The sequence below is a fragment of the Elaeis guineensis genome, chromosome 10, assembly GCF_000442705.2.
Source record: "Elaeis guineensis isolate ETL-2024a chromosome 10, EG11, whole genome shotgun sequence".
NCBI lineage: Eukaryota > Viridiplantae > Streptophyta > Magnoliopsida > Arecales > Arecaceae > Elaeis > Elaeis guineensis.
Genome location: NC_026002.2, coordinates 85,925,809 through 85,947,731, shown reverse-complemented (window position 1 = coordinate 85,947,731; position 21,923 = coordinate 85,925,809). Strand labels below are relative to the sequence as shown.

The following is a 21,923-nucleotide window of genomic DNA, read 5'->3' as shown; positions in this document are numbered from 1 at the left end:
TAGCTCATCACCTTGTAGAGGATTACTTCAGCTATATGTCAAAGCAAAAATCAGGGGTTTATAGAACATTGACAGCTATGTGAGCTCCATTAAACCTTATCCATAATTGATTTCTTAAGTATCCCCTCCCTGTGGCCTAGTTAAAAGTAAACTTGGATGCTCCTTGGCGCGAAAGAATTGCTGGGCTGGGTTATATTATGAGAAATTATAAAGGCGATGTAATATATGCTGGTTTAAGAAAATCTCAGATGGCTTCTGTACCTATGGCAGAGCTTCCAGCGGCATCGAGAGATCTTAGTATGGCACTGCACCAGCTTAGCTTCAAAGCGATATAGCTGGAAAAAGATCCTACTTCCTTGCCGTTTAAATTTAGAACTCTGATTTGGACGGATTCAGTAGGGATCCATTTCTTACATAGTTTTTGTTATTATTATTATTAAGTTATTTGTAGGATCAGCCGTTGGATGGATCTCAACCGTTGATGAAGGTATCGAAGGAACGAGACAAAGGAATACGGGAAAGCAAACCCTCGCTTCCTCACCTTCTCTGCCCCTCCCCATCTGCAACCCTACCTCCTTGACCTCGTCTTGCCCCCCGGCTTGGCCGCTTCCTCCAGATACAGAGACAGAGAGAGATAGAGAAAGAGAGAGGACGATGAATCCTCTGACGCTGGTGAAGCGGACGCAGAAGGTAAATTCGGCGGAGGCCGCGTTAGGGATTTCGGAGGAGGCATCGTGGCACGCCAGGTACAAGGACTCCGCCTATATCTTCGTCGGTGGCATCCCCTACGACCTCACCGAAGGCGACCTCCTCGCCGTCTTCGCCCAGTACGTCCTTTCCGCCGATTCCCCCACCATCTCTCTTCACTCTTCTTGAATAAGCCCTTCCCTGGCCATCATGTAAAAACGAAGCAGCGGAGCACGATTCCACGCCCTGTCGATAGTAGCAGGGGCCCATCTTCATCCCTCCTTTCTTCTCAGTCTTGGCGTTCTTGAAACATATATTGGTCAAACAGGGAGAGGGAAAAAAAAGAAAAAAAATTCATCCCCAGACATAAACGATCGTTCAAACAGGGAGAGAAAGTGTGGATTTTGAATCCAAACTTCCTTGATTCCTTTTTTTCGTGGTTGGGAATCCAAGAGATTTGTCAGACATCAAGAAACCAGGGAAAGTTTTGTATTCAAAAGAAAAACATCATGGTAGGCCAGGCATTCATTCATTAGTCAATAACAATATTTATATATATTTTTAATAACTAGAAGGACGAAAAAGAAATCCCCCACCCCAAAAAATAGAAAAAGTCCTGCTTTTCAGGTAGGTTTTTGAGATCCAGGATTCGTCATCCTCCATGATTTGCTAGGCTCTGAGAAGATTAGCTCACACCATCTAATGTGTGATCGTGAAACTAATACGTTATTTGTTGCTAAGTGGTATGATGATTCATTAGCATCTACCATCGTTATCAGTCCATAACTGCTGGCTGCTACTATTTGCTGGGAATTGCTCTTGCTGCTGGTGTATTGTCACTGTGCTTGAAGCTCTTATTGCTCACCTGTTTTACAATTGTCTTCACCACTTGTTCGTTCTTCTTATTTGCACCCATTCTTTTGGAATATTTTTTTTTTTTTTTAGTTTTTTACTTTACCCTTTTGCAATCTTGTCAGAAATCTCAGCACTGTATTGCTTTCCTAATCCACCATGCTATATTTGTTATAGCTATTATTACTTTTGGTAGTTTGTAATAGTAGTATTGGAAAGGCAAGTGAATAATCTCACCTGAAAAGATTACAAGAAAGGAAAGTACTTTATATATATTTACACTAGCGTTGTACTTGAAAAGATGTGAGTTTTGGAGGAAAATTCGAACTTTCTTTCAAAAACTCATTGAAATATTATATATATATAATATTTAAATAATCAAAGACTTGGCACTTGGCATTTGGTAGTGGTAGTTAACTAAAATTCATTTTTAATCTGTCAGAATATTTTTTTTTTATACCGTGACTGTTGATTGAACAAACATATCTATTTCTGAAGGTACATGACTTATACGTTGAACAGATATAATTGTTTAATTGAATAGATGTAACTTTTAAAATTAGCAGACATGATCTATCTTTATATATAGTGCCATATGCAGATGATAAAATATGAATTAAGTTTCTATTCTTTTTCTAGTTCTGCCTTTCACCAAATCACACAAATACAGAAAATGGAGAAGTTCTGAAGAGAAATCTTTATAAGTTGTTGTCTGCAGATTTCTGGAGCTTTGTTGCATCTTAGAAGTGATTTACCATCAACCTTGTAGCAATTATAGTGTGGACAAATATCACTTTAAGCATAGTGATAGTCCATGCCTCAAAGCCTTCAAATTCTTGTTAGGATCCCCCTCGATTCTTATCAATCTTAATGTGATATTTGATAATGAAAATTGGATCAGAAGTTACAGTTAAGTTTATGAATCAGGACTTCAAGTTAGAAAGATTTGATGGAACTCAGTTTACTCATTCGAAGGACAAGATGAAGTTCTTACTCACTGAATTGAAGATTTTCTATGTAATTGACAATATCTGTCAGAAATTTCTGCACCAAAATCTGATGAATCTTATGAAGTCAAGGCAGCAAGAACAAAGCATGAAGAAGATGAAATTCGTTGTAGAGGATATATTCTGAACACGTTATTAGATTGTTTGTATGATTTATTCAAGTCATTTTAATCTCCAAAGGAATTCTGGAATGTCATGGAATTCAAGTACAACATAGAGAAACAAGGTCTGGATAAATTTTCATCACTGAAATATTTGGAATTTAAAATGAATGATCATATCTTTGTCATAAGTCAAGTGGATGAACTGCAACTTCTAGTGTCCAAACTCAAGAATTTAAAGGTGGAGGTTTCTGAACCATTACAAGTGCTGCAATTATTTCAAAATTATCTGCAACTTGGAATGACTATAGAAGAAACTTCTACACTCATTTGAGGAATTTGCTATAGATCAATTGATGAAGCATATTTGAATTGAAGAGGAAATTTGACTTTGTGAGAAATCACATTCTGTTGAAAATGATACTAAAGTGAATTACATTGAGTCTAGCATTAAGAAAAATAACAAGTTTTAGAAATTTGGTGGAATCAAGAAGAAATATTCTGAAACCAATAACTAAATCAATAACTCTACCAATAACACCAAGAAGCGTAGGATTTGTTACCACTGTGGAAAGAAAGGACATACCAAGAAAGAGTGTACATATTGGAGGAAACAGAAGATAGGAAACATTGCAAAAGCAAATCTGGTCAAAAAAGTTGTAGAATTGGTTGCCATGGTTTCTGATTTTCATATCAGCATGATATCTGAATTCCACATGGCATCAATAGCAAAATCGGCTGATTGGTGGTATGATTCAGAAGCAACTATTCATGTCTGTGATAAAAAATCTTTATTCAAAGAATAAGAAGAAGTTGCAGATGGACAAAAGGTGCTGATGGGAAATGGCAATACTACAAAAGTTTTGGCTAAGGGATAGTAGAACTGCAATTCACTTTTAGAAAGAAACTCATTCTTATGAATGTTCTTTATGTATCTGAAATTAGAAAAAATCTTATATCTGCTAGTTTGCTTTGCAATAAGGGTATTAAGTCTGTCTTGGAAGCAGAAAAGAGATAATATTCTTGTGATGAAATGTTCAAATTTAGTATTAATAATAATAAAAATGATGTTTCTCTTCAAATTGTTGATTCTTTTTTTTTATGGCATAGTCATTTCGTACATGTGAATTATGGACCTTTAAAGTTTATCTCTCAATATGGCATGATTTCTAATGAAAATACAAACAAAGATAAATGTGAAATCTGCATTCAAGCCAAAATGACTAAAAAAATATTTTCCTACGGTTGAAAGAAATACCAATATTCTTGAACTTGTACATTCTAACATATGTGAATTTATTGCTCCTTGAATTGATTTTGATGATTATAAAGCATTTGAAATGGTTACTAATGATTTTAGTTTGAAAAAAGATTTATTATTTTTCAAGGACAAAATCGTAATTTCACCAAGTCCTAACTCGAAAGCCTCAAGAGCAAGAACAGAAGATTTGTGATCTTTTGGAGGCAATCTCAATATTTTTGGATGTGTATTTTGAAAGAAAATCATGTTTGTAAAATTGAGTCGATCCTACGAGTCGACTCATGTCAAAAGAAGCTGAACAGCACACTAATTTTTTGGCTGGCACACCCAATTGAGTCGACTCCATGAGTCGACTTCTGTTGCTGTGTACGCCAAAATTACAGAACAGTCATTTTCTGTTCTGTACCACAGAAGTCGATCCCATGAGTCGACTCATGTGTATGAGTCGATCCCTGCGATGGAAAAACTCTTTAATGACTAGTTTTCAGCTCGTTTTGGCTGCATTTAATGCTTATTTAATGATCTCCAACGGTTTTATTTCAGTTCAGATTTCTCTCTATCATCTATTGAAGCTATAAAGGTACTTAAAGGAGGAAAAAAAGAAAGTAAGATTAAAGGTTTTTCAAGCATTCATTTCAGTCCTAAGCAAAGAGCCCTCTTGAAGTTAAAGAAGCTTTCATTTCAAGTTCACCAACCCCTCAAGAGCTTATTTAAGTCTTCAACCACCTTGAGGGAAATCAGAAAAGCTTTCTTCTTATTGTGTAAAGTACATTTAAAGTTTTATTTGCTCATTAAAGGAGCTAAATTTGTATTTTCATGTGATTAACTCACATATCCTGTTTTATCTTGATCTTTAGTTTTGGAAGGATTCCAAAACTTGGAAAGGTTGGTCCGAACCTTGAATCGGATTGTATTGGGTTGGCTTGTATCCGGAAAACAAGTGTTCTAGTTTGGGATAGCTAGAGTCGGAGGTACCGACGTTGTATTCTTGTTGAATACGGTTTAGTGGATTTGAATTCCCAAGTAGGAGCTTGGGGAGTGGATGTAGGTGCAAGGTTGGCACCGAACTACTATAAATCTTGGTTGTTTGTGGTGTGCTTACTTGTTCTCTAATTTTCTTTTCCTTCTTGCACTCTTGCATCTAATATCTTCACTTTGCATAAATCACTCTTTACATATATCCTGCTCATTGTTATTTAATCCTCATAATTCTAAATTAATTTTAAATTTTTAAAAATCTAATTCATCCTTCCTTTTGGGTTGCATAGCTGGGCAACAAGTGGTATCAGAGCCCGATTTTCTAGCCCAACTTTGATTTAACCATCAAAAAGCTAAAGATCTATAGCAACTCAAGTTGGTGCTTCACTAGCCGAGGGGCAGTTCACAAACCGACCTCCACTTTTCAATGGGTCAAATTATACCTATTGGAAAGCTCAGATGAAAATCTTTATTCAAGCACTTAATTATGATATGTGGAGTATCATAGTAAATGGACCACACACCCACTAAAATAATTGATGGTGTGGAATCAACCAAACCCGAAAAAGAATGGGATGAGGTTGACAAGAAAATGGCTCAACTTAATGTAAAAGTCATGAATATTTTGTATTGTATTCTAGATACTAATGAATTCAATCGTATTTCAACATGCATGTCAGCTAAAAAAATATAGGATAGATTAGAAGTAACTCATGAAGGAACTAATCAAGTGAAGGAATCAAAAATTAATATGCTTGTGCATAAATATGAACTCTTTAAAATGGAGCATGATGAATCAATAACTGAAATGTTTACTCGTTTTACTGATATTATTAATGGCCTAAAAAGTTTGGGTAAGTCTTATTCTAACAGTGATTTCGTGAAAAAGATTCTTAGGTCTTTACCAAGGACTTGAGAGGCCAAAGTGACCGCAATTCAAGAAGTCAAAGATCTGAATATCTTACCCTCAGAGGAGCTTCTAGGATCGCTAATGACACACGAGCTAAGCATGAAACAACATCAAGAAGATGTCAAAAAGAAGAGGACAATCGCCCTCAAATCCACTGCTTAACTTGACGAGGAATCCGATGATACAGAAAATGAAGAGCAGGATGAAGAAATGGCCCTCATTACTGGAAAGTTTAAGAAGTTTTTGAAGAAAAGAAGACAAGGAATGAGGAAGAGGCCACCTACAAAAGGAGAACATAGCAAAGAGAAGGATAAGGAGCAACCCCTTATTTGTTATGAATGTAAGAAGCTGGGATACTTTAAGTTTGAATGTCCACAACTTAAGAAGGGTCTCAAGAAGTACAAGAAAAAGGCTATGATGGCTACATGGAGCGGAAGTGATGAGTCAAGCTCCGAAGAAGAAGATTCAAATGAACAAGCCAACTTGTGCCTTATGGCACATGAAAATGAGGTAAACACTGAAACTCCTAATGACTTTACCTTTGAAGAACTTCATGAAGCGTTTTATGATCTAATTGATGAACTAAAGAAGCTAGGGGTAAAGAACAAAGAATTAAAATCAAAGAATCAATCTTTACTAAAAGAAAATGAGATTATTTTAAATGAAAAATCAATCTTGTCTCAAGAAAATCTGAACTTAAAAAATGAGATTGCTAAGTTAAAATCAATGGTTGAAAAGTTCACTTTAAGTTCAAATAAATTTCAAATGATACTTAACAATCAAAAGGCCATTTATGATAAAGCCGGTCTTAAATATAATCCTTTAAAGAAATAAAAATTTCTGAAAAATATCTTTGTAAACTCACCATGCAACAAATTTTCAAATATTATTTGCTTTAAATGTGGTAAAGTAGGACACAAATCCTATACATATTTTTCTAATAAATCTGAAAATTCTAATGTGAAAAAAATATGAGTTCCAAAAGGAACCATTGTGACTAACCAAAGAGGATCCAAGAAAACTTAGGTACCTAAAGTTAAAATTTGATTTTTGTATGTAGGTGTGTCTTGCATTCCAAGGAATAAATCGAAAATGCTATCTTGATAGCGGGTGCTCAAGACACATGACTGGTGATGAATCTGAATTCATCACATTTGATGCTAAAGATAGAGAGATGGTCATCTTTGGAGACAATGGCAAAGGAAAGATCATCGGTATAGATAACATTGGTATCACTCCCTCCAAGTATATTGAAAATGTTTTATTAGTAGATGGTTTGAAACATAATCTATTAAGTATCAGTCAATTTTGTGATAAAAAATATAAAGTCATTTTTGAATCTTCATTTTGCATAGTAACTAGTCCTATTGATGAAGACATTAAATTTGTTGGGCATAGACATGGTAATGTTTATATGGTAGATTTGAATGATCTTTCTAAAATAAACATGCAATGCCTAGTAGCCTTGAATGTCAAGATTAATGAGACTAGTTGGCTTTGGCATCGTAAGCTTGCACATATTAGCATGCATTCACTTTCAAAACTTATTAAAAAGGAATTGGTTACCGGCTTACCCAAATTGAATTTTGAAAAGGATAGAATTTGTGATGCATGCCAACTAGGTAAACAAACAAGAGTCTCATTCAAATCTAAAAATATTGTTTCAACTTCTAGGCCATTAGAACTATTGCACATGGATTTATTTGGACCCACTAGAACGACTAGTCTAGGTGAAAAACGATATGGCTTTGTGATTATTGATGATTTCTCTCGTTTTACATGTGTCTTCTTTTTGACACATAAGGATGAAACTTTTCATGTGTTCTCAAAATTTTATCGAAAAGTCACTAATGAAAAAGATTTTTCAATTCAAAATATTCGAAGTGATCATGGAACCGAATTTGAAAATCAAGATTTTAAAAAGTTTTGTGATGAAAAAGATATTGACCACAACTTTTCAGCACCTAGGACACCCCAACAAAATGGGATAGTAGAAAGGAAAAATAGAACTTTTGAAGAAATGGCCCGTACCATGCTTGCGAAAGTAATCTCTCAAGATATTTTTGGGCGGAAGCAATTAACACGGCATGTTACATATTAAACCGTATTTTAATTAGACTAATTTTAAAGAAAACTTTCTATGAGCTTTGTAAAGGAAGAAAACCAAACATTGCATATTTTCATGTTTTTGGTTGTCGATGTTTTATTTTGAACAATGGTAAAGAAAGACTAGAAAAATTTGATGCAAAATCTGATGAAGCTATTTTTCTTGGTTGCTCCTCTTCTGGCAAAGCTTTTAGAGTTTTCAACAAAAGAACTTTAGTAGTAGAGGAGTCAATACATGTTGTTTTTGATGAAACTAACGATCTTCCTTCCAAGAAGAATGAAGGTATTGATGATGCAGATCCTCTTATAGAAGGGATGAAGAAGATCATCCTAAAAGACTCAACAATTCAAAATGAAGAACATGAAAATAAACAAGAGGATGAAGGTGAAGAAAAACAAGAACAACCTCAAGGCTTAAATGATCTACCTAAAGAATGGAGGTATGATCACAATCATCCCAAAGAATTGATCATTGGTGATCCTACACATGGAGTAAGAACTCGTTCCTCTCTTAGAGATGCATACAATCATTTTGCATTTGTTTCTCATTTTGAACCTAAAACCATAGATGAAGCTGAAAAAGATTATAATTGGATAAATGCAATGCAAGAAGAACTTAATCAATTCGAAAGAAATAATGATGGACTTTAGTATCAAGACCTAAAAATTATCCAGTAATTGGCACAAAATAAGTATATAGGAATAAATTGGATGAATATGGAAATGTGATAAGAAATAAAGCAAGATTGGTTGCAAAATGTTATAATCAAGAAGAGAGAATTGATTTTGATGAGATCTTTGCACTTGTTGCTAGATTAGAAGCAATTAGGCTTTTACTTGCATATGCATGCTTTATGAATTTTAAATTATTCCAAATGGATGTCAAAAGTACTTTTCTAAATGGATATATTGCTGAAGAAGTTTATGTAGAACAATTTTCCGGTTTTGAAAATCATGCTTTTCTTAATCATATTTTTAAATTAAACAAAGCATTATATGGTTTGAAACAAGCACCTAGGGCTTGGTATGAAAGGCTAAGTAAATTTCTGCTTAATAATGATTTTTCAAGAGAAAATGTAGACACAATCCTTTTCATTAAAAGAAATCAAGATGATATCTTAGTTATACAAATATACGTTGATGACATTATTTTTAGATCTACTAATGAAACTCTTTGTCACGATTTTGCTAAGCTCATGCAGGGGGAGTTCGAGATGAGCATGATGGGAGAACTTACATTCTTCTTCGGACTTCAAATCAAACAAACAAAAGAAGGAATCTCCATCACTCAAAGCAAATATACAAGAGAACTATTCAAAAGATTTGAAATGGAGGGTTCCAAAGCAATTGGTACACCCATGAACCCATCATGTAAGCTTGACAAGAATGAAGAAGGTAAAAATGTAGACTTAAAATTTTATAGAGGCATGATTGGTTCTCTATTGTATTTAACTGCTAGTAGACCAGATATTATGTTTAGTGTTTGTCTTTGTGCTCGTTTTCAATCAAATCCAAAAGAATCACACTTGAATGCAATTAAAAGAATTCTTAGATATTTAAATGGTACACAAACTTTAGGACTATGGTATTCTAAGGACTCATCAGTCGACTTAATAGGATATTCAGATACCGATTTTGCTGGATGTAGATTAGATAGAAAAAGTATTAGTGGAACTTGTCAATTTTTTGGAGTTAACTTAATCTCTTGGTTTAGCAAGAAGCAAAATTTGGTGGCACTGTCTACGGTCGAGGCCGAATACATTGCAGTCGGAAGTTGTTGTGCTCAAATCTTGTGGATTAAGCAACAACTTGAGGACTTTGGCATCAAACTCAATAAAACTTCCATAAGATGTGATAACACTAGTGCTATCAATCTAACTAAAAATTCAATTCAGCACTCTAGGTCAAAACATATTGAAATTAGACATCATTGCATAAGAGAACATGTTCAAAATAATAATATAATTCATGACTATGTATGTACTAAGAAACAATTGGCTGACATTTTTACCAAGGCCTTAAGTAAAGATAGATTTTGTGAAATTAGAAGAGAACTAGGAATCCTTGATCCATCAGCTTAAGTATCTCTCTAATTCTAAGTTCTTAATGCAAAAAATTCATTGAACCAAATTTGTTGAGCTCAATTCTCATCTCTTCTTTTCTCTTAAAAGCTCAAAACTGTACTTCACATGATCAATCTCTAGATAGACACTTTTCCTTCAAGGTTTCAGATTTTTTCAAATTTTTCCGTCATTCTTATGAATTTTTTTGTGCCATGAGTCGAACCCTAGGATCAATCCTAGGGTAAACTTGTAATTCTGTCAAAATCCTTCGGGCGCTCTCTTTTTATTGGGAAATTTTTTTTGAGCCGACTCTTACCCTTCTTCTTTCTCCCACCGAACGAAAGCTCTCCCTCTCTTCTCTCTCAAACCGAAGGTTTCTCTCAAAATCCCTCTTCCCACCAATCTTCACCCTTCCAATCGTCCATTAAGGAACCAACTTCCTCTCCTCTTTCTTCCTCGTTTGGGCGGTTCGAGCTTGTCCTAGATTCTACCCCTCTTTTCCAAATCGGTGATTTACCTTCCCAAAATCATTGCTTTTTCTTCTAAAATCCTTTCCTTTCTACCTCTCATTTAGTCTCCTAAGCTCTTTGTAAGTCTCTTTTGTCCAAATGGCTCCCAAAATGAAGCTACCGCAAAGAAGAAAATCTGTTCGCGGGTTGGAAGAGAGTGTGCGCAGAAAAAGAATGGCAGTTGAGCCCTCTCCTGCTCCAATCCCAACTCCAGGTTCTGTTTCAGCTTCTACACAGTTCCCAATCAGTCCAAGCAAAGTACCTCTCTCTGATCGAAAAGTGGAATCTGGAAAGAATATAGATTTTAAGTTTTTTGAAAAAGAAGGATTCTCTATTGGATCAAAGATTAAAAATCAAGGATGGGAGTTTTACTGTTTATTAAAAGAAAATACTTATGTTGATTTGGTCAGGGAATTTTACTTAAATTTGAGTTATTGCAATAGAATAGTAAAGTCTACAGTGAAAGGTATTGATATTATTCTTGATCCAGTGCATTTGGGACAAATCTTGCATTTGCCTTACGAAGGCTATACTAATATGGAGTTCCCAATCAAAGAAGAAGGAATTAATGTTATCTTAAAGAGAACTTTTACTGGAAGTTTGAATAAATTAGAAGCAAAAATTCTTTCAGTTGAAATGAGGCTTTTGCATCACATAGTTACCAAACTTTTTGTTCCTAGGAGTGGCAGGCATGACCTCTTATCTGGTAGGGATATTTGCATCATGTACCATGTGATCACTGAGACCTCCTTGAACCTTCCTGCGTTAATGTTTGAGGCCATTAGGGAGACTCTGAACAGGTCTAAGGCTCACTTGCCTTATGGTATGGCACTCACCCTGGTCTTTAGGAGGTTCGGAGTCAGTTTTGAGGGAGAGGCAGTTGCCAGATTATCTCATTTTGACACTATTAACTGCCACACACTGTACCGCATGGGTTTTTCAAAGACTGATGGCAGTTGGTCAAAGGATGTTGAGGAGAGAGCAGAGGAGAGACTGTCTTCACCTCCTCGTGATCACAGAGCATCTTCTGATATTCAGTTCGTGTTTGATCACGAGGTTGGTCCCTCAGAGTCAGTGAGGAGGCATGTTTCAGTTCCACAGTTAGGGAGCATGGTACATCTTTCAGAGTTCAGACTTGCAGATGATCAGATTGAGCTGATGTTCCAGCGTGTTGCCTTCATTTTATCTCAGTAGTTTGCCACCTCAGTCTTTGCTCAGAGGTTGACATCTCAGGATGACTCAGACTAGACTTTGATCTCTCATATCTCTACTGTTTTTCAGATGCTCACAGCTTAGTCCGTACGACTTGAGGAGCTTGAGGGATGTGTTCTGAGATTGACGGGCAGAGTTTTAGATGTGCAGAGGCAAGTATTAGCTTTAGCCTATCCCCAGCCGCATGAGGACATCACAGATGTCTCTAATCTATCTGCAGAGGCGGCTAGACTTCGAGAAGTTTTAGAGAGTGGATTTGACTTTTTGAGGAGAGAGATCAGGGGCTCCAGTGAGACTATCTCTACTCAGATTAGTGTTTTGATGCAGTCCATGTCGAGAGTTTTGGAACAATTGGACACCATCAAACTTTCTCTCCGAGCACAGTCCATAGCTTCTCAGGCTCCAGAATCCTCTCGTCTCTCTACTCGTGTCGGTACTTCTACCCGTGGCCGAGACAGACGTGGTCGAGGTCGTGCCCATGGATTTGATCCTATATCTCCTCATCATATCTCTGACTCTTCAGATTCTAATTTTTTTAGCCATGATATCTATTAGATCTAGCATAGTTAGTCTTTTATGTCTAGGATCTATCTTATAGCCTTTGTATTTGTTGGCTGATTGACTCTTGGATAGTTATCCATAATTTTTGTATTTTGAGTGGAGTCATATGTATTGGGACACCTATATATTCTGTCACATTTTGAATATATATATTTATATGCTTTGAATTTCAATGAATGTTTATGATTGGGATCAATTAAATTATCTTAATTATGAGATATGAAAAATAACTCATATTTGTGCTATGAAATATTATAAATAGCAATATCTTCTATATGAGCAAATTGATATGTCATTTATAATTGCTATAATGAGGGGGAGTAGAGAAATAAACAATGAAAGAGGGGGAGTAAAGAAATAAAATATAGTATCAAAAATGGGGAGTAGAGAAAATATGTCCTTTTTGTTATCCTTTTTTTTTTCTCTTCAAAATCCCTTAAGATCTTAATTGATGCTGTCAAAAAGGGGGAGTAGAGAATCAAAAATCGAGATCGAGCAATAAGCAATAGAGAAATAGAATCGAGAGCAATAAGCAAAATTGTCAAGCAAATGTGTCAAAGAATCAAAATTGTTAGCAATTTTCAAAGCAAATGATCTAATAAGCAAATTTCAAATTGATCTTTAAACTACTCATGATTCATTTCATTCAAATAATTGACTATGATGTTTAAGTAATGCATCTTCATAATTTTGAAATTCATGTTCAATGCCTTATATATGTTATACTCTGTTTTTGCTCAAATGTTGTCATCATCAAAAAGGGGAAGATTGTTGCTCCTTGAATTGATTTTGATGATTACAAAGCATTTGAAGGGGTTACTAATGATTTTGGCTTGGAAAAAGATTTATTATTTTTCAGGGGCAAAATCGTAATTTCATCAAGTCCTAACTCGAAAGCCTTAAGAGCAAGAATAGAAGATTTATGATCTTTTGGAGGTAATCTCAATATTTTTGGATGTGTATTTTGAAAGAAAATCATGTTTATAAAATTGAGTCGACCCCATGAGTCGATCTCTGTGCATGAGTCGATCTCTGTTGCTGTGTACGCCAAAATTACAGAACAGTCATTTTCTGTTTTGTGCTACAAAAGTTGACCCCATGAGTCGACTCATGTGTATGAGTCGACCATATGAGTTGACCCCTGTGACGGAAAAACTCCGTAACTGCTAGTTTTCAGCTCATTTTGGCTACATTTAATGCTCATTTAATGATCTCCAACGGTTCTATTTCAGCTCAGATTTCTCTTTACTATCTATTGAAGCTATAAAGGCACTTAAAGGAGGAAAAAAGAAAGTAAGATTGAAGGTTTTTCAAGCATTCATTTCAGCCTTAAGCAAAGAGCCCTCTTGAAGTTAAAGAAGCTTTCATTTCAAGTTCACCAACCCCTCAAAAGCTTATTCAAGTCTTCAACCACCTTGAGAAAAATTAGAAAAGCTTCTTTCTTATTGTGTAAAGTGCATTTAAAGTTTTATTTGCTCATTAAAGGAGCTAAATTTGTATTTTCGTGTGATTAACTCACATACCCTGTTTTGTCTTGATCTTTAGTTTTGGAAAGGTTCCAAAACTTGGAAAGACTGGTTCGAACTTTAAATCGGATTGTATTGGGTTTGCTTGTATCCGGAAAATAAGTGTTCTAGCTTGGGATAGCTAGAGTCGGAGGTACCGACGTTGTATTCTTGTTGAATACGGTTTAGTGGATTTGAATTCCCAAGTAGGAGCTTGAGGAGTAGATGTAGGTGCAAGGTTGGCACCGAACCACTATAAATCTTGGTTGTTTGTGGTGTGCTTACTTGTTTTCTATCTTATTTTCTTTTCCTTCTTGCACTCTTGCATCTAATATCTTTACTTTGCATAAATCAATCTCTACATATATTCTGCTCATTGTTATTTAATCTTTATAGTTTTAAATTAATTTTAAATTTTTAAAAACCCAATTCATCCCCCCTTTTTGGGTTGCATAGCTGGACAGCAGAACTAAATGGTGTTTTAATAAGAGGTAGAAATAGATATTTTATTACATTCATCGATAATTTCTCAAGGTATACACATGTTTATTGGATGAAAACTAAAGATCAAGAATTTCAGATGTTTAAATGTTACAAATCTTTTGTTGAGAATCAAAGGGAGAAGAAAATCAAAATTTTATGAAATGATAGAGGTGGAGAATATTTTTCAACTAAATTTTCTTCCTTTGGTGAAGAAAATAGAATTATACACCAAACAAGTGCACCGTATACCCCTTAACAAAATGGATTGGTAGGAAAAAAAAAATTCAAACTCTAGTTGACATAATAAATGCCATAATGCTTAATGCAAAGTTGCCAATGAATTTATGGGGTGAAGCTTTATTAACTGCTTGTCATGTGCATAATAGAATACCCTCTAGGAAATTCCAAGTTTCTCCATTTGAATTATGGAGAGGAAGAAAACCCAATCTAAGTTATCTGAGGATATGGGGCTATTTAGCATTTTATAGAGTTCCTGATCCTAAAAGAACAAAATTAGGACCAAGGGCTCTTAAGAATGTTTTTGTGGGATATGCTGAAAATTCTTAAGCATATAGGTTGTTGGATCTTGACTCAAATGTCATTATTGAATCAAGAGATGTTGAATTTCTTGATACTAAATTTATGAATGAGTCAAATGAATTCAAACCTATACGAGCACAAGATATTGGTAGCCCCAATGACTTACCTGGCAATAAAATAAAGAATTCTAAATTTTCAAGTGAACCTAGGAGTCAAAGAGTCGAAAAGAAAATTATGGCTCTGATTTTATTTTCTTTCTTATGGAAGGAAATAGAGACATCATACTTAATGAAATACATATTCTCTTGCATTTAAAAGAAGATCCAAAGAGTTTTAGTGAAGCAATGGCTTCAAGAGATGCAACATTTTGGAAAGAGGCAATTCATGATGATATGGATTCCATTTTGTCAAACAATACTTGGCGTCTAGAAGGTTTACCTCTTGATTCAAAACCTGTTGGATGCAAATGGGTATTTAAGAGAAAATACAATACAGATTGATCCATACAAATCTTTAAGGCCAGATTAGTAGCAAAATGAGATGTTGATTTTTTCAATACTTATGCACTAATGGCAAGGATAACATCCATTCGAATGTTATTTGCTTCAGCATTAATTTATAATTTGCATATACATCAAATGGATGTTAAAATAATATTTTTAAATAGTGACTTAGATGAAGAGGTGTATATGGAACAATCTGAAGGTTTTGTGTTATCTGGAATTGAAAATAAAGTATGCAAGTTGGTTAAGTCTTTATATGGATAGAAGTGCGCATCAAAATAGTAGCATGAAAAATTTGATTCTATGATTTTATCATATAGATTCAAGAATAATAGTGCAGATAAATGCATTTACTCTAAGTTCACTATTGAGTATGAGGGTGTAATTATATGCCTTTATGTAGATGACATGCTCATTGTTGGAACTAACATGCAAGGCATAACAGAAACTAAGAAGTATCTAGCTTCTCAGTTCAAAATGAAAAATCTAGAAGTGGATACTATCTTAGGTGTTAAAATAAAAAAACATAAAGAATGTTATACTTTGTGTCAATTTCATTACATTGAGAAGGTGCTTCAAAAATTCAAGCATTTGAAAATAAAAGAAGCAAGTACTCTATATAATATTTTAGTCAGATAGACTGAAAATATAGGAAGAGCAATTGCTCAATTTGAATACGCTAGTGCAATAGGAAGTTTGATGTATGCCATGTATTGCACTAAGCCTGACATAGCATTTGCAGTTTGTAAACTTTCTCGGTATACAAGCAATCCTAATACTACACATTGGAAAAGAATTTGTAGAGTCCTTGGTTATCTCAAAAGAATAATGGATTTAGGACTGTTTTATAATAATTTTTCTGTAGCATTAGAAAGATATGCCGATGCTAGTTGGATAACTAGTGCCAATGATAACAAGTCCACATCTGGTTTGATATTCACCTTAGGTGGAGCCATTTCTTGGCCTTCTAAGAAATAGACATGCATAACTCATTCTACAATAGAATATGAGTTTGTCGCTTTGGCAGCAGCAGACAAAGAGGCAGAATGGTTGAGAAACTTATTATTAGACATACAGTTGTGGTTACAATCGATATCAGCCATCTCTTTGTCTATGATAGTGAAGCAACAATATCTAGGGCATTTATCCAAACTTACAATGGCAAGTCTAGATATATAAGTTTGAGATATAAGTATGTCAGACATTTGATTTTAGAAGGAATTGTCACTATTATTTATGTGAGATCAAATAAGAACTTGGCAGATCCATTAACTAAAGCGCTCTCGAAAGATTTGGTAAAGAATACCTCCATGGGAATGGGTACATGGTCATTTTTAAATCAACAAAGTCATTGGTAGTAGGAACCCAACCTTTCTAATTATGCAATTAAGTAAAAGGTTTAATGGGTAATAATACGCTACTGATAAGTGACTGATATAAGCATTAGATATTAATAAATAATTCAGTGGATTAGTGCTTATACATTATTGGAGGATGAGTGGTTTTGCTCTTAATGAAGTTCATTAAATAAAAAAAAAAAAATAGAGATATCAAGTAGGAACTTCACCTATATGAATATGAGAAGTAGTGCCACTTCTAGCAAAGTTTAGAAAAACTTTGTAAATATTCGTGAAACCAAGAGGTAGTTCCAGGCCATAATAGTGCTAACAATTTTGGTGAACTTCTCATTAAGTCAATTATAGTTCATATGTGTGGTAATTCTGGTTTAAATATTTAAAATCATGGTTTAAGCTACGGCCACCATTGATTTTGTTGAAGCTTTGATTTACTTATACTAATTAAAGATTTAAATCAAAAGATACTTTCTTGTACGTATGAATCTGAATTGTGTGCTAGTATTACCAAGTAAGTGAGGAAATTGTTATAGCTACTATTACTTTTGGTAGTTTATAATACTAGTGTTGGAAAAGTAAGTGAATAATCCCACATGGAAAGATTACAAGAAAGGAAAGTATTTTATATATTTTTAAACTAGCCTTGTACTGGAAAAGATGTGGGCAAATTTTCTTTCAAAAACTCATTGAAATATTATATATATATATATATATATATATATATATATATATATATATATATATATATATATAATATTTAAATAATCAAAGGCTTGGCCCTTGGCACTTGGCAGTGGCAGTGGCAGTTAACTGAAATTTGCTTTTAATCTGCCAGAATATTATTTTTATCATGACCATTGATTGAACAAACATATCTGTTTCTGAAGATACATAACTTTTACGTTAAATAGACGCGACTGTTAAATTGAATAGATGTAACTTTTAAAATTAACAGACATGATGTGTCTCTATATATAGTGCCATATGCAGATGATAAAATATGAATTAAGTTTCTATTCTTTCCTACATTCTGCCTTTCACCAAATCACACAAATATAAGAAATAGAGAAATTCTGAAGAGAAATTTTCAGAAGTTGCTGTTTGCAGATTTCTGGGGCTTGGTTGTATCCTGAAAGTGATTAGCCATCAACCTTGCAACAATTATAGTGGAGGCAAATGTCACTTTAAGTATAGTGATAGTCCGTGCCTCAAAGCGTTCAAATTCTTATTAGGATTCCCCTCAATTCCTAACAATATTAGTGCCAATGCTTTTGTAATTTGCGGTCTTCATTGCTAGCAACTGAAGTGTTCTTGTTTTTGAGCAACTTTCAGATATGGGGAGATTGTTGATGTTAACCTTGTTAGAGACAAGAGTACTGGGAAATCCAAAGGTTTTGCCTTCTTAGCATATGAAGATCAAAGGAGTACAACTCTCGCTGTAGGTAAGTTGTTCTGAATATATGATTGCTGCTTATATATGCCTCTGTTTGTATCTTGCTGGCAATATTGGTAGAAACTTAAAAGCAATCTCATATCAATCATCATTTGCAGATAACTTGAATGGGGCCAAGCTTCTTGGTCGAATTGTAAGGGTTGATCATGTTAGTAAATATAAAAAAAAGGAAGAAGAAAATGAGGAGAAAGAGCTACAGAAGAGGGAGGCACGGGGTGTTTGTCATGCTTACCAAAGAGGTGAGTGCAATCGAGGAGCTTCATGCAAGTTTTCACATGATGAACAGGTATTTGATGAGATAGTCATGGATGTCCATGTCATTGATGTACTTAATTATTTTGCATTTCAGTGATTTTCTTCTATCTTTGGCATTATAAGCTGCGTCACACTTTGATGTTACTATGGTAAAGTATTTAGTTTGAATGAATAGTGGCATGGTTATACATGTGTTTGTGTGAATTTATGATCATGCAAGATCTTTTCAAGTTGTTGGTCAGCGTTTGAAAAAAAATAAAGAAGGGCTGATTCTGTAAACAACCTAAACATTTGTCTTAATGAAGATGGACGACAGGTGATAACCTGCTAACATTTTGCACTTGGTTTTATGAGGTTGTGCATCTTGGCCTCGGAAGTAGTTCAAAACTTGGATTGCAATCAAGTAGTTCGGCACTAAGTTTCCTGACACCAAGCAGACAGTTTAGCATTTGGTTTGGAATTTTAGAGGTATTCAGGGGAGGGCTACTTTCTATTTTGTGGCCCACATCATACCAAGTTTTCCATCTTGGCCAAGATACCGGTTTGTATCACCGATAGTGTGTGTATACACATGTAAAATATTGACTCTATACAAACCAATATATTCCAGTATATCACCTGATGCAAGACTCATAATTGGCTGATATTATTTAATATTTTTAATGCATGATACAATGCTTATTAAGGGTTTATTCTTTATTCATTTAAAATGTTCAATCATGATGACTGATTTGTTCATAAGGGATGAGTGGTGGACCATTGATGGTGGTTGATGGAGGAATGGTTGGTTGGCCAGTAGGATGCTGGATTAGTCCTGACAAGAAAAGTAGAAAGGTAAGTAGGAGAGGGATAGGAAGATGAGAAGAGTAGGATGCGAGGGAATGGTGGAGCCTTTGAAAGAAGAATACAATGGAGGGCTGATGACCAGTCGAAGAGCAGCCATAGTGGTGGATGGATCGGCTGGGTAGGAACCAGGAACGGAAGTTAGAGAAAGAGATAAAGGGGAACTCATGAGTTCTGGGATTTTTATATTAATTAGGTCTTTTTGTATACTTATGATGGTAATTAGTTTTGGCATTTTGACATTGGTGGATCTGTTGATATTGTTGTTTACCTTGACACATCTTTGCTGATTTGGATTCTTACTTGGTGTCCATCATGTTGAGATAACTTGTTATCTTCTCAGTATTAGTCCCCTACTTAAATAGCCCAAAATCTCTGCCTTTAAAAATCTTGTGGCCTACAAACTTGAGCCAAACTATAATGATTAAAAGAATAAAATAAGATAATGGAACTGGTTTCCTTCTTGGTTATGCTTTTGTGACTTGAGTCTCTACATAATCCTCAAGGGGACGTGGCACTGGTTATTAAAATATTTTGAGTTGCAATGGTTGTTTTATTTTTTATTTTTTTCTTTTTTCTAGTTTGATTGCATTGATTTATTTTTTTGGTTCTAAGATATACTTGCATGCATTCATATTTTAAATTTCAGAGCACAGACTCAGCCTGGGGTTTGTCAGAGAGCAATTCAAGATGGGATCATGACAGGTATGAGGATCCTCCTAAGAGCCATAAAAATTTCTTTCATGGTACCCCAGTCCGGACTTGGCAGGTAAGAGTAGAAGAGGGTAAGTCAAAATCTGAATCAACAGATAAATATGGCTACCCGTCAAGATCAGAGGCATTTGAAGAGTACAGTGATGACCAGCGAAAACAGATTGACTTGATTCTGAAAAATCAGGAACGACAAGGGAGTGAGCAATTCAAAGAGAGATTGAGGGATGAAAGAAAACTAGAAGATGATATGGGAATGCAAAGACAGGAGAAGCACATGGGAAGCCGCAAATCAGAAGCAAATCAAGAAGATGATCTCTTTCGAGGAACTAACAAAAGGGCAAGACATGACAGAGATTCTTCCTCCCGTTATAACAAAGGGGAAGAACAGCACAGGAGATCACATAGATAGAACATCTTTTGACAGATTGTTGGGAGTTCATCTGGGTTCTGCTTGTCTTCACTAATTTTTCTTTTCTGCATTTTGGTCGTTTCTCATACAAAAATTGTGATATTTTTTATTCTAATATATTTCATGATATTGTATATAGATTGCATTGGACTTGTCGTAGCCTGGATTAGCTAGAATCAATCGGTTATAGCTTGGATGTAAGACGCCATCTGTGTTGTTACATGATTCACCTTGTCTCCGGATGAACTGTAGGCGTCCATTTTCATTGATCATTTTATCAAGTCTTCTCAAGGCTTGAACTCAACTCTGCTAGTCTGTTTGACCACTCAGAAGGGACTCTCAGCTACATTAACCTCTTTTATACTATTTTCTGAAGAATTATTACATCAGCAAATTGAAGTTGTTTTCCTCTTAAGAAAAAAAAAAGATCAGGTCGTCATGATTGTATGACAATAGACAAATTGTACTGTTGGTGATTCTTACGGTGATTCTTACAGTGTAACAAAGACAAAAGGATACAATATGCCAGAGGAAGTTCCATTTTGACCGTATCAGTAACTTGTTTGGTTATATGTGCACTCTCGACAGGAACGTTGGGGACGGGTAACCTGTGGGAAGTTTAATTCAAACAAAGTGCAGCTGTGTTTATGTTTCATAGAATGCTCTATCTTTGCACGGGAAACTGCTCTGTTGAGTTTGTCCTCCGGATATTTGTGGATTTTACCTTGTCCATATGAGCTTCTGGTATAGGTGGGGTGGCTATTTTGACTGCCGTTTGGTTGGTTATCGGATATCCCACTCTGCCGAGCTCCCAGGAGTTTAGCCGACTTCGTCATAAGTGACGTCCTCTGGGAGGACCGGGAAGAAGGTGGTGCTGGTCGACTTTGTCATAAGTGTGTGGTCAAGCCTGACGACGATGACAACGGTGATGTTGATAATCATTTGTTTTTTTTAAAAAAAATTATACGAATATCCTTTCGAATTTATCTTAATTTTATTTACACCTTCTCAAGTTTAAAACATCTCAATTAGATGTTCCAAATTATTGAAGTATATCAATATGCTCCTTCCGTCCATCTCTATTAATGGAAATGTTAGAAAATATGTTTTGAGATTTGATTCACAAGAAGTTTAGAATGAGATTCAGGACAACGAATGGAGTCCAACGAGCTTAAGAACAGTCCGAACGGAGTTCAGATGGAGAAGATATGCGCGAAAGAAGATAAGAAGGTGGGCTGGTAGGGCTATAGGTGGCAAATGGGCCCACAGGATCGACGGGCCTGCAGACGCGATGGCCAGGCCCAATGCCTTCACGCAATCCATGCCCCATGTGTGGATCGGCAATGTTTCACACCGCATTTCATGTGGTGTATGGTGGATCGGTGGATATTTCGAGCTGGTTTCTCATGGCTCATGGTGGCTCTCGTAGATCAGTGTGCGATCGGATGGCTTCGGATGATCACGGTCGTGATTGGATGGTGTTGGGTATAAAATACCCTCAGCCGAAGTTCTTGACAGGATTGACCCTCCCAGGACTCCTCCGGCTTTCGACTGCAGATGGTATCTCTCCAGACTTCTCCAACAATCGGATTCCCACAGTGCTGACTGAATTCCCC

The 21,923-nt window shown here is 35.4% G+C and overlaps 1 protein-coding gene across 5 annotated transcripts; it reads left to right on the top strand.

Moving 5' to 3' along the window:
- The first annotated feature begins 356 nt into the window (after positions 1–356).
- On the top strand, positions 357–20,508 carry LOC105035336 (zinc finger CCCH domain-containing protein 25). 5 transcript variants are annotated; one of them, XR_012134811.1, is made up of 7 exons: positions 700–827; positions 5,776–6,306; positions 6,857–8,394; positions 9,105–9,297; positions 17,966–18,075; positions 18,185–18,325; positions 19,834–19,971. XR_012134811.1 is itself a non-coding variant. In XM_010910879.4 (4 exons), the coding sequence occupies exons 1-4, from the start codon at positions 655–657 to the stop codon at positions 20,305–20,307; spliced, it is 945 nt and encodes a 314-aa protein (XP_010909181.1). In that variant the 5' UTR covers positions 357–654; the 3' UTR covers positions 20,308–20,508. The 5 variants fall into 5 exon arrangements, 1 of the variants encoding a protein (XP_010909181.1); XR_012134810.1 differs by having other exon boundaries at positions 9,096–9,297; XR_012134813.1 differs by lacking the exons at positions 17,966–18,075; positions 18,185–18,325; positions 19,834–19,971 and adding exons at positions 13,091–13,183; positions 13,480–17,352 and having other exon boundaries at positions 9,096–9,297.
- Positions 20,509–21,923: the final 1,415 nt, after the last annotated feature.

What these genes read in the sequence shown, in the direction of transcription:
- LOC105035336 (XM_010910879.4), top strand. Translation starts at nt 655, where the DNA reads ATGAATCCTCTGACGCTGGTGAAGCGGACGCAGAAGGTAAATTCGGCG. An exon ending in GAGTACAACTCTCGCTGTAG is followed by an intron (nt 18,076 to 18,184) that starts GTAAGTTGTTCT and finishes CATCATTTGCAG; the next exon opens with ATAACTTGAATGGGGCCAAG. An exon ending in AGTTTTCACATGATGAACAG is followed by an intron (nt 18,373 to 19,833) that starts GTATTTGATGAG and finishes TTTAAATTTCAG; the next exon opens with AGCACAGACTCAGCCTGGGG.